This window comes from Geotrypetes seraphini, chromosome 1 (genome assembly GCF_902459505.1).
Source record: "Geotrypetes seraphini chromosome 1, aGeoSer1.1, whole genome shotgun sequence".
NCBI lineage: Eukaryota > Metazoa > Chordata > Amphibia > Gymnophiona > Dermophiidae > Geotrypetes > Geotrypetes seraphini.
In genome coordinates this window covers 533,995,308-534,007,723 of record NC_047084.1, presented here as the reverse complement: position 1 = coordinate 534,007,723, position 12,416 = coordinate 533,995,308, and the positions used below count along the sequence as shown (strand labels likewise).

The 12,416-nt window shown below is 43.8% G+C and overlaps 1 protein-coding gene across 1 annotated transcript in view; it reads right to left on the bottom strand.

Annotated features, from left to right (window-relative positions):
- CDO1 (cysteine dioxygenase type 1) overlaps positions 1-4,202 on the bottom strand; it is a 52,737-nt gene extending 48,535 nt beyond the window's left edge. The window contains exon 1 of the mRNA XM_033929068.1: positions 3,647-4,202. Within this exon, the coding sequence (XP_033784959.1) occupies positions 3,647-3,816 (170 nt within the window). The 5' untranslated portion in view covers positions 3,817-4,202. The remainder of the gene's footprint in view (positions 1-3,646) is intronic.
- Positions 4,203-12,416: the final 8,214 nt, after the last annotated feature.

Sequence of the window (12,416 nt, the reverse complement as noted above, 5' to 3'; positions counted from 1 at the left end):
CATTTCATGCATCACCAGGCAATGTCTGGGCATCACCAGGAGTGCTCATTTTAATATTAATGACCTCATTGTACATAGTATTATCAAAGGATGCTACTATGCACAGGAAAAGACTGCACAGTGCATAAGCGCATTGAAGCTAAAATACTTTGGGCTAGATTCACTAAGGACACCAATTGTGTCCCAATCACTTAGCAACCCCAACCCGATTCACTAACCTTACCCGAGATCTGATCTGCGCCCAATCTGATCTGTGCATGCAAATGAGGGGGAACGGCATGCAAATATAGGCACTAAAAAAAAAATGAGGGACACTGACTGGGCTGGCCGATCAAAAAATAAGCGACTGCTGAGGACTAGTCGCTTAGGCCCTTTCCGACTGCCCTGCTCTCTGCCCCGACTCGCTTCTTGCTGCCCTGCTCTCTGTGAGCCTGTGGTTTTAGGGCTCGTGAAGCAAAAAAAAAATTTTTTTAAAATTCAAAAGCTCTGTAAGCATGTGCAGACCATCTACAGCAGGGGTGTCAAAGTCCCTCCTCGAGGGCTGCAATCCAGTTGGGTTTTTAGGATTTCCTCAATGAATATGCGTGAGATCTATTTGCATGCACTGCTTTCATTGTATGCTAATAGATCTCATGCATATTCATTGGGGAAATCCTGAAAACCGGACTGGATTGTGGCCCTCAAGGAGGGACTTTGACACCCCTGATCTACAGGCAAAGAAGATGGTCTGCACATGCGTCAGGATCGCTCTTCAGCGATCTGTTCGGTCGGTTGGGGGGATGATTCCAATTACCCCCAATTGCATGTGATCGTATGGTGAATCGGGTGGTTTGACACTAAACCAGTTAGAACTGGTTTAGCCTCCATAGTTAAAGGCATGGTAAGTTTAGAACAGGGGTAGTGAACTCCGCTCCTCGAGAGCCGTACTCCAGTCGGGATTTCAGGATTTCCCCAATGAATATGCATGAGATCTATTTGCATGCACTGCTTTCAATGCATATTCATTGGGGAAAATCCTGAAAACCCGACTGGAATATGGCTCTGGAGGACTGCAGTTCCCTACCCCTGGTTTAGAACATAGGGGGCCTGAAAGCATTAATAGACCATTCAAACGGGTCCTGCTTACACATCCTTCTGTTTTAGTCCATTTCATTGACCATCTTTAAAATAGCCGGTTCAAAATCTCGCCTTTGGCGATTCTTTAATGACAAATTACTGTACTAGGACTAGGTCATCAAGATGGATAACGGGCCAATCTTAAGAGACTTTTCAAATAGGGTAAAGGGGTGGAGCTCGAACGAAAGTTTGCGCTAATATCACAGTCTAAGAACTGCGTCTAGAATTTTCCTCCCTCCCCTTCGCCGAGTTCCTTTGGGGTTTCTTCTTAACTGACTGATCTTAAAAACAAGTCCGAGCTGGAAAAGCGAGACAGACTGCTGCCGCGCGCCTGTGCCAGCGCTGACGAGTGACACCATCCTCCGGGGGGTATCACACTCCCCGCACAATCTGATTGGCTCCCGGAGACCCGCCCTCCCCCCACCCCCAAGAAAAGCCGCCAGCCTTGGCTCTCGCAAACTGTCGTGGCACGCAGAGCGAGGAGCTGAGATTACTGACCAAGGGAGTGGGGAGGGAAAGGAAAAGTTCAAGTTTTTTCATTCTGCTTGCTGCTAATTCGTTCTTTTTTTTTTTTGTGCGGCTGGGATGAAAGGAATAGTTTGCTCGCTAGGAATCTGTCGAGCGCTACTGCTTTTCGTTTGCTTTCCAGCGCTGTTAACCTGTTTCCCCCCCCCCCCTTTCCACATTTAGGAAACCGTCCGGGTAGGGCGTTCATAATCTAAAGCACGTTGCCTGCAAAATACGCTCAGATCCCAAGGTCGCAGTATGCGTTCATATCATATCATATACTGTATATATATATATATATAATGCTCGTAAATAATTCGTTTAAAAGCGAAAAAGGTTATGTAATAAAGTGTTAAGGTCAGTACATTTTTCTTATTTACGGAGCTGGTACATTAAATAAAGATGTTTGCGGAGAACTAACACTTCCTGTAGTTAAAGAATGAAAAGGTTTATATATATATATATATTTTTTTTTTCTCTGTTATCAGAGACCGATATGGCTGCAGATCTTTAATTGCACATTGATCCCTAAGCGTTGCTGAACTTTTTCCAAGCTAAAATGTGCATTGATTACATGTCCTGGTACTTCTCGGGACTCCGTTGAAAAACAGAGCACGTGTCTGGCGGCTGAAGAAATGAAACAAATATTTAGTTTGTTGTCAGCTGTTGGTACAGTTAAGGTTACAAGTCAGCTGCAGGATCGCAAATTGGTTTGGGACCATGATGCAAACAAAACCTGCTCCTGCATTGTATCTATACTAAATGTTAAAAAAGGCTAAAAACAATATGGAATTTATAGGAAATGGGCAAAACATTCAGAGCACTAGACTGCCTCTGTTATAGCTCAGATATAAAGCTCATGAAATGTCTTGCCAAGTGCTGTGAATGCAGCAATAGAGAAGATAAATCTATTTTTATGTTTTGCCACTCCCTTTGCACCACAAGCCTTTCTGCCTTCGATGGTACTTATTAGTGCTAAGATTTGATTATTTCAGTTCTCTGCATAAAATTACACTCAGCCAGTTCTTTTAATAAAGATTTCCCATTTGATCTCATCACTTTCAATGTATCCCAGCATGTATGTTTGCATTTGTTATATAACATCCGGGGGGGGGGGCAGGGAACACCAAACTTTCAATGCTTCTAGGCTAGTGCAGTGTGCTGTGAAAGTGTTTTTTGGGGAAACAGCCAAGTATGCCAACTCGAGGCTATTTAACCCCAAAATGTAAATAGCAGTGAGTTCCTTCTCAGCTTCTTTGACTGTTACAAAGGAATAATGTGGAGGAGTATTATTCTTACCCACCCCCTCCCCTATCCACAAAAGCCCTGCAGTTTTAACATAAAGGGGGGGGGGGGAGTGCAGAAACTAGTTCGAGCTGCATTCCTGAGGCTTTTTTTTCCACACATTGTGTGATTTTCTTCATCATTAGTGTTCTGAAATCTTACTAAAAGTTCTGTTAGAAACTAAAATTGACCGACATATCTACAGTCTAAGATAGCAAAGTAGGCTTAAATAAAGAGCTGCATTCCACTCACACTTGTTTTATTTTAAACTAAAAAAAAGATCTGTTCACAAACCACTCCCACCTCCCTAGGGTAAGTTTTACTTATATAAAAAAGCAACCCTCTAAAATGCACTTAACCGCTCCCCCGCCCTCATACACATCCAGCACAAATAATCTTGCTTATTAGCATTGATTGAAAATAAATTATTTTGCACAATTTAACACATTTAACAACACATACAATTACGTAACAACAAAACATATGTGCAAACATTGCACACCTGTTGAAAAAAGGCACGTTAGGAATTTGGGACTAGTAATAATATTGTAATAATACACGTAACTCATAAATAAATTTTCATTTTCAGTACATTTCTTGTTATAGGCATAGATCTTAATTGCCTCTTTATGTCAAAGTATGTGTCTGCATCTTGGCTCTGAAATAAGAATGCGTTACAACTTCTCTGTCTAGTGCGAGAACTGATTTAACCTTCATCCCTGTGACGAACATCGCTTACCTGTACTGATCAAACTGAGCATACTTCATCCAGTCCAGGGGGTTGCTTTCATAAGATTCCATTATATTCTGCACCTCTTCCACATTAATCGTATCACTAGAAAAGATCTGGTGCAGGATCTGAATCAATTCATCTAGGGTCTGTGGCTTTAATACCTCTGTCTGCTCCATAATGCACTCTCTTTCCACAAAGCAGGATGGATTTTTATCAAGCTTGGCAAGCGCTCACCTTCTTTGCACAATTAACTAAAGTTCAGCTGCCTTCACTATTTATGCTTTCCAGAGTTACAGTGGAACGTACCAATTGTTCCCAGGAGGGGAGACGAAGACATTACTGCACAGCTAGCTCCATTAGTTACAGTATCTCTGGTTGTTTTGATAGCACAGACGTCTTTCTTCATACACTCAAAAGACTCGGATTGTTCCACACCTCTTTGCCTTACATGCATTGTTATGAATGCTGGACTGTAGTTTTTCCTTTTCACCCTTTTGGTCTCGGCGAGATGTTTTTATTGTCTCTGCTGATTATAAATTTCAATATTTCATGCTTTGAAACACTCCCGTCATATGTCATTAAGCTCCTCGTTATTTTAAGGAGCAGTATCACTTTCACTACATGTGGTAAGAGACGATGAGACAGGTAAGTAATGAATCTGAAAGATCAGCGGCTGAATCAAAGGCCAGTCAGGTTTGCTCTCTTTTTGGAGCATTCTGCTCTAATATAGCTCTTAGTGTATTGTGGGACATTTTGATGGAAGCTTTAGCAGGCTAATTACTAAATACTTTCAACAGGTAGGAAATGTGTCACCTGCAGTGAAGTTTTGCACTTACAATTTGATATCATTCTGTTTACCATTAAAAATATTTTATTTTGTATTATGCAACACCTGGTCCATTTCTTTCACATACTTTGGGAGCTTCTGGGTTTATATATCACCTTCAGGGACTTCTAGCTTCCTCCTTAGGGAAATAGACTTTCTAACCTTAGGGTTAAATCCTTCTTCAGAACATCACAATAGATTGAATTTTTTTTAAAATTAAAGTTAATTGAGCAATAGACATTCAAAAACAAAGTATTCAACACAATCCAAAAATTTGCAATCCATTTACAGTAACATTAAGAGACTTCGTTCTCATATCACCAGAAGTGTTCAAGATCCTTCCCTCTGGAGCTCTCCCTGGGGCTGAAAGCTTAGTATAGACTTAAGACAAGCCTAAACCCAAATTTATGCTTGCTGATGTGGCAAACAAATTCCCCCTAATTCTAGAAAGTTGCATGCCCATATTTCTGACTAGCCAGCAAATTTGCATGCACAGTAGTGCTGCCCAATACAGGAAAAATGATTCGATTCAGCCTACTGAATCAATTTTTCGATTTGATTCTCCTGCCCAATTGGGTGTTTTTTTTGTTTTTTTCAAACATCCTGGTGGGTTTATTTTATAGCCTCTTCACCCACTTTGCCTTCTAACCACACTGGCACTGTGGTGTAAACAAAATAAACAAACAAAAAAGACTTTTCCTCTCTCTGTTAAATCCTAGCTAACGTTTGCAGTCTAACAAAAGCTCTGGCAGGATACAAGTTTCAAATCTGACATATTGTAATCACAAAACAGAAAATAAAATTATTTTTTCTACCTTTTGTTGTCTGGTCATTGTTCAAATCTTATTGGTCTTAGGGTTGTCTTCTGATAACTTGCTTGCCAGGGTCTCCTTCTTTCTCCTTTCTCCATGCTAACCATCCATCTTCCATTTCTGTCCTTCCCTTCCCTCCCCTGGAGATCTGGCATCTTTCCTTTTTTTCATCTCCATCTACAGATCTACCTTTTCTCAACTACCCTTTAATCCAGCATATCTCTCCCTCCTTCCCCACCACCCCAGGGTCCACCATCTCTCCCTTTCTGTAACTTTTATCCCTAAATCCCATTGTCCACCATCTTTCTCCCTCTCCTCTGTTTTTAGACCCCTTATTTCTTCGCCCAAAGTCCGGCATATGCACGTCTCTTTGAACCCCCCTTCCCTCTGTGCACTTCTACACCAGGGCCCCCTCCCCTGAATGTCTGCATCCCCCTGAAGGCCTACACCCCATCCCTGAAGGCCAGCCTGTCCTTTCTGAAGACCTGTACTCTCCCTGGAATGCTGCACCCCCCCCCCGAAGGCAAGTACCACCCCCCCACGAAGGACTACATTCCCCCTGAAGGCTTGTGTATTCAGTTTACCTAATTTCAGCAGCCTGCCCTGCATAAGATCGCTGGCTTTAGCGATCTTTGCAAGCTGCCTTACGTCATCCGAGTTGTCTTCTCTCTGCCGCAGTCCCGCCCCTCCTCTGATGTCAGAGGAGGGGCGGGACCGCGGCAGAGAGAAGACAACTCGGACGACGTATGGCAGCTTGCAAAGATCACCAGCGATCTTATGCAGGGCAGGCTGCTGAAATTAGGTAAATTGATGCGGGAAAGCCGGACACCAGCAGGGAAGCCACTTTCCGACTGACTCCACTCGCCCTGTAAAGCAAGAGTGGCAGGCCAGCAAGAGGCATCGCTGCCGCTCCTGCTTTTGAGGCGAGGGGGGAGGGTCAGTCAATGAATCGGGAGTCTGATTTTTTTGTCGTGGTAAATTGATTTGAATCGATTCACCCACAGTGAATCGATTCAAATCGTGAATTGGGCAGCACTATTCTCAGCTTCCCCAGCCCAATTCAAATCCCTAAAGCAAATCATCCCCAAAGCTTCCCCAGCCCCCCTGTCCGATTCTCAGCTTCCCCAGCCCCCCTGCCCGATTCTCAGCTTCCCCAGCCCCCCTGCCTGATTCTCAGCTTCCCCAGCCCCCTGCCCGATTCTCAGCTTGCCCAGCCCCCATACCAGATTCTCAGCTTGCCCAGCCCTCCTGCCCGATTTGCAGTTTTAAATCCCTAAAGCGAATCATCCCCAAAGCTTCCCCATCCCCCCTGCCCGATTCTCAGCTTCCCCAGCCCCCTGCCCGATTCTTAGCTTGCCCAGCCTCCCTGCCTGATTCTTAGCTTGCCCAGCCTCCCTGCCTGATTCTCAGCTTGCCTAGCCTCCCTGCCTGATTCTCAGTTTGCCAAGCCCCCTTGCCTGATTCTCAGCTTCCCCAGCCCCCTGCTCGATTCTCAAACTTATACTGGGAATCGCGTGAAGAAGAGAGCCAGCATGAGGTCCGCTCCCAAGTCCTTCTGGTAACTTCCGGTTTCACAAAACTGGAAGTTATTTTAGATGGGAACAACTCTGGCTGGTGGCAGCGGCAGAGGGAAAGCATGAACAGGTTTCGTGGCTGACTTGAATCGGTGAGTTCGATTTTTTGCCAAACCAAATCAATTTGAATCGATTCACCTGAAGTGAATTGGTGAATCGATTCAAATTGTGAATCGGGCAGCACTAATGCACAGCTTATACACAGTGCCTGGAGAAAATGAAACCACTTAGAGCAATGGTCTCAAACCCATGGCCCGGAAGCCACATGCGGCCCACCAGGTACTATTTTGCAGCCCGCGGTCTGTTCTAGTGCTGTCTGGACTAGTGCTACCCACTCTTTGTAGGATCCTCTGGCTTTCCCCCAGGAGGGGCAGGACTGCGGCAGAGGGAACGTGCTGCGGAAGTCGATGGCAGCCTGCAAGGAATGCTAGAGTACTGGCGATCCTCTTTGCAGGCTGCAATAATTAGCTCTAAGACCGGGAGGCCAGTGGGGAAGCTGGAGGATGCTGCAAAGAAGGGGGGAGGGAACATGCAGGCATTCGAGGGGGGGGGGGAATATTTATAAACTCTAAAGAGTTTTACCTCATGCAAAATTGTTATTTCTTTAATAAGCTATTAACTATTTTTTTCTGCGGCCCTCCCAAGTACCTACAAATCCAAAATGTGGCCCTGCAAAGGATTTGAGTTTGAGACCACTGAATCAAAATACTTCCTAATTGTTTAAACATTTAGTATGACCTTTGAATACTTTGTTGAGAGTCTTCATTGAAGAGCGACCAAGTGCCATTCTGCGGAGTATTTCCTCCCTGATAGTTGCTTATTCGTTTACAAAAAAGCCCAGGAGATTGAAATCCTTTACAATTTCTATTCTATCGCCTTCAAGTTCAAAATCTACATCATTTTCCTTGTTCATGATCTTCGTCTTATGTTCAGTTCTAATCCCATGATATGATTTTTAACTTTGACTTTTCTCAGATACAGCATGTCTTTGCTGCTAATGATAAGCGTTGAATCATCTGCATAGCGCAGTATTTCATGCTGGGTGCTCAAATTCCAGAGTGCACAATTGCCAGTTATTGAATCTGTGCTTAGTGTGCCTTATCCTGGCACCTAACTTTAGGCAATCAATTGAAAATTGTCCCCATTATGTGCAAAGAGGACCTGCTTAAAACTTGTATGCTAACCCAGCAGATTGTCCTCTCCACTCCACCTCACAATTGCGTACAGATGCAGGAAAGCACTTGCGTGAGGTTACAGCAGTGAGGCGGGCAACGTTCCAGAAAAATGGTAACACTGCACAACAAAGTTTTTGCTTCCTGAACACTGCTGGGTGTTTCTTATAGAATTTTGGGTGCTGATCATGAATATTACATCAAAAATTACCCATCACGTACCATTTCAGAGAAATCTTCAATTTTGTCGTGATTTTTTCTTATATTTGGATGCAAACAATTTTTTCTCCCATAAGTGTCTTATCAACAACGGTTTGTGCCGCCTGGGTATGTCCATGCATAAAATCTAGCCAGGTTGGAAGCTGTTTTATGGAAGATGACATCCTGGGCATGTCTGGGCAGGTCTGAACGAGCTTGCGCTGTCTCACCATGCTATAATGGTGGCTTCCATACACCGATCCTGCTCATTTGGTTAATATAGATAGTCCGTGTGTGTATATAGTATCAGTATAGTAAAGTATAGTAGTATAGTAGCTGTAGCAATATAACAGTAAGTAAGCTTGATGCTATAGACGTTTTGGTGTCGGGCAATATGTCTCGTCGGTGTCGTAACAGCCGCGACACATTCTGCTATATCTGTGGGGAATATACACTTACGCCTCAGAGACGTTCGATGACTGCCCTTGTAAAGAAAGCCTATCATCTGTATTTTGGCTGCAAAATAGGTGATCAAGACAAGCAATGGGCGCCTCACATTTGCTGTGCGACATGTGCTGTTAGTCTGAGAGCCTGGCTCAGAGGTACTCGAAAGACGATGCCATTTGCTGTTCCGATGATATGGCGAGAACAGAAAGACCATGTGACGGACTGTTATTTCTGTTTGACTAATGTGTCTGGTTTCTCTGCCAAAAACAAGAAGTCAATTGAATATCCTAATCTGCCTTCAGCAATGAGACCCATGCCACATGATGACAGTCTTCCAGTTCCGAAACCACCAGAGGATTGGACCTTAGACGAACCAGATGAAGAAACTGCAGTGCAGGGTTCTAACAGTGACATTGACCCGGATTTTGAACCATCCTCATCAGGCGATCCACATCTGATAACACAGTCCGAATTGAACGATTTGGTCAGAGATTTGGGTCTGTCAAAAGCAAAAGCTGAGCTGCTAGGTTCGAGACTGCAGGAATGGTGTTTGCTATCACCAGGTACGAAAATTTCTGTGTTTCGAGACCGGCATCATGATATAACCAAATTTTTTGCACAAGTCGACAGTCTCTGTTTCTGTTGTGACATTGAAGGATTGATCTCGGTCTTTGGTTGTGATCACAACCCGGAAGAGTGGCGTCTTTTCATTGATTCGTCAATGTTAAGCCTGAAAGCTGTTCTGTTGCACAATGGCAACGTTTATCCTTCAGTACCTGTTGGCTATGCAGCACATATGAAAGAAACATATGAGAATATGGAAATGTTACTAAAGTATGTCCAGTATACCAGGTATAACTGGAATATCTGTGGAGACCTCAAAGTCGTTGCTCTGTTACTAGGACTGCAGCTTGGCTATACAAAGTACTGCTGTTTCATCTGCGAATGGGACAGCCGAGACAGAGAGTCGCACTATTCTAGAAAGAACTGGCCACTCCGTAAAAAGTTAGTTCCAGGACAGAAAAATGTAGCACATGAATCGCTTGTTGACCCGACAAAGATATTTTTGCCTCCTCTTCACATTAAACTGGGACTCATGAAGAATTTTGTGAAAGCAATGAACAAGGAAGGGGAAGGTTTTCGTTATTTAAGACAGATGTTCCCAAGAATAACTGATGCCAAGATCAAAGAGGGTATTTTTGTTGGCCCCCAGATCAGACATGTTATGAGTGACAAGCGATTTGAAGATCTGTTAGTTGGGCCGGAAAAAATTGGCTGGAAAGCCTTGAAAGACGTTGTTGACAATTTTCTGGGCAATTACAGAGCCCCAAACTACATTCAGCTGGTAGACAAACTTCTCAAAGCATACAAGAGAATGAAGTGCAATATGTCACTCAAGATTCATTTCCTCCATTCACACTTGGACTTCTTCCCCGCAAATCTCGGTGCTGTGAGTGACGAGCACGGTGAAAGGTTTCATCAAGACATAGCTACGATGGAGAAACGATACCAGGGCAATTGGAATCCGTCAATGCTTGCCGACTATTGTTGGATGCTACAACGTGATGCACCAGACACTGAATATAAAAGAAACTCGGGAGCAAAACACTTTTAATTCTGTTTCATTTAGTCGCTTGTGCGAAACGTAAACTTGACTATATATTTTATTGTCAGTAAACATAAAAATGTCTATTTCTCATAGTTCTTACGTGATGCAGTAAAACCAAAACCATATTTGAGCATACCAAGTTGGTACCTGTCATAATCACCAAAAACTTTTCAGGAATCAAGACTTAACCAAAAAATTGTTGTGCAGTGTAATATACCGAAGGCCTCAAAATAGTACCTGGCAGGCCACGTGTGGCCTGTGGGCCGCGAGTTTGAGACCACTGTGCTAGAGTGACATTATGGAATTCACAAATGGGGCAGTTGAGAAAAATGTGCTAGTAGAACTTTTAGGAAGCTTCTCAAAACACAATTGTTTGTCAATGTTTTTTAATAGGGTCTGATTTGTCCTGTTTAAGGAATTACTGTGCATTTAAATTTTAGATGATTTGTTCCTTTCTTGCGCTGTTTTAGCTATTATGTATGTGCATATTTGTAAACCGCCTAGGTATTAGACGGTATAGAAACTTTTTAAATAAATAAATAATTGGTACTAGAGGCTGATCAAATTTCAGTTTTGGTTTTGGCTAAAATCCAGGTTCAGGTTTCTGCCAAAAATACCAGTGCATTTTCAGCTAAGATTGAACCTCTTCCTCCTTCATCCCCCAAAGATCACTCTCCATGCAACAATCTGTAGGCTCTCCCCAGGCCTACTTTAAGAAGACCTAGTGGGCTAGTGGCTTCTTTGAGGGCAGGAACGAATCCCACTCATTCCAGCCTAGTCTTGTTGATCAGTAGATTTATCATCTTAGACTCTACCCTTTAATTTCAGCAGCAGATAAACAATTTAGTTAGAAAATACTTTCTGAGTTTGTATTGCTTAAAATCAGTCCGTACCCTATTTACTCAAAATCACTTTTGCTATCTTGGTTCAATCTGGTTTTTGCTTTTCTCCATCTTAAGTCTTTTTCCAGGATTTTTCTTTCCTTTTCCTTTCTGCTTTCTTTATTTTTCTACCTCTATATCTACCAGCAGCTTTCTATCTCTTTCCTTCACCCTGGCTCTCATATTTTACTTCCATTTTTTCCAAATCTTTCACTAACTCTGCCCTCTTTCTCTACCCCTTGTGTCCCCCCTATATCTGCCCTTTCTTTTCCCTTCCATCATTATCTCCTTCCTTTCTGTCTCTCCCCTCCCCCTATATCTGCTCATTTATCTCCCCTCTTCCGTCCAGCATCTGCCCCCTTCTATACAGCGTCTGCCTTCTCTCCCCCTTTCCATCCAGCATCTCTACACTCTCTCTCCCCTTCCTCTGTGTCTTCTCCCTTCCATACAGTCAGCCTCTTCTCTCTCCTGTCATTTTCCCCTTCCATCATCTTCCTCCTGTCCCTCCCCTCTTCCATCCAGGCTTCTGTTTCCCACTTTCTATACAGCTTATTCCCACTCCCCTTTCCATTCAGCATCTCCCCTCTCTCCCCTTCCATCATTATTTCCATCTTTTTTTGTATTTCTCTCCTTCCAAACATCTGCCCCCTCTCTCCTTACATTCCATCTAGCATCTCCCCATTCACTTCCCCTGTTCCATTATCTCCCTCATCTCTGTACCCCACCCCCCAACATATGTCCCCTCTTTCTCCTGTTCTATCTAGAATCTATCTTCCCACATCAATACAAAATCTACCCCCTCTCTCTCCCCCACCCCAAACCATTTCCATCAGCTTCTGCCCGCTCTCTGTCCTCCCACCCCAATTCTACCAGTATCTACCCCCTCTCTTCTCACACCTCTTCCACCAACATCTGCCCTCTAGCATCCCAACCTCTGCTGCTTTCCAGATGCAGCAGCAGTGGCAACAAGTTGAAACAAACTAGCTGTGTGACCTTCCCATACATATCCGCGGCTGCTGGTTTTGCTCCAGAAAAAGCGATGTCGAAGAGGGCAGGCTGGCAACCACAGATATGTATGCCCAGTTTGTTTCAGTTTGCCGCTGCTGCTTCGGGAAAGCAGCAACAGTGGTGGCAGAAGATGGAAGAGTGGTATCGGAAGAGTGGTATCAGAAGAGTGCTGAGCCTGACTCCACAAGCTGTGCTTTGGTGCTGAATGGCTGTGTGGCCTCCTGCTAAAAGGTATGCGGCCAAACAGCT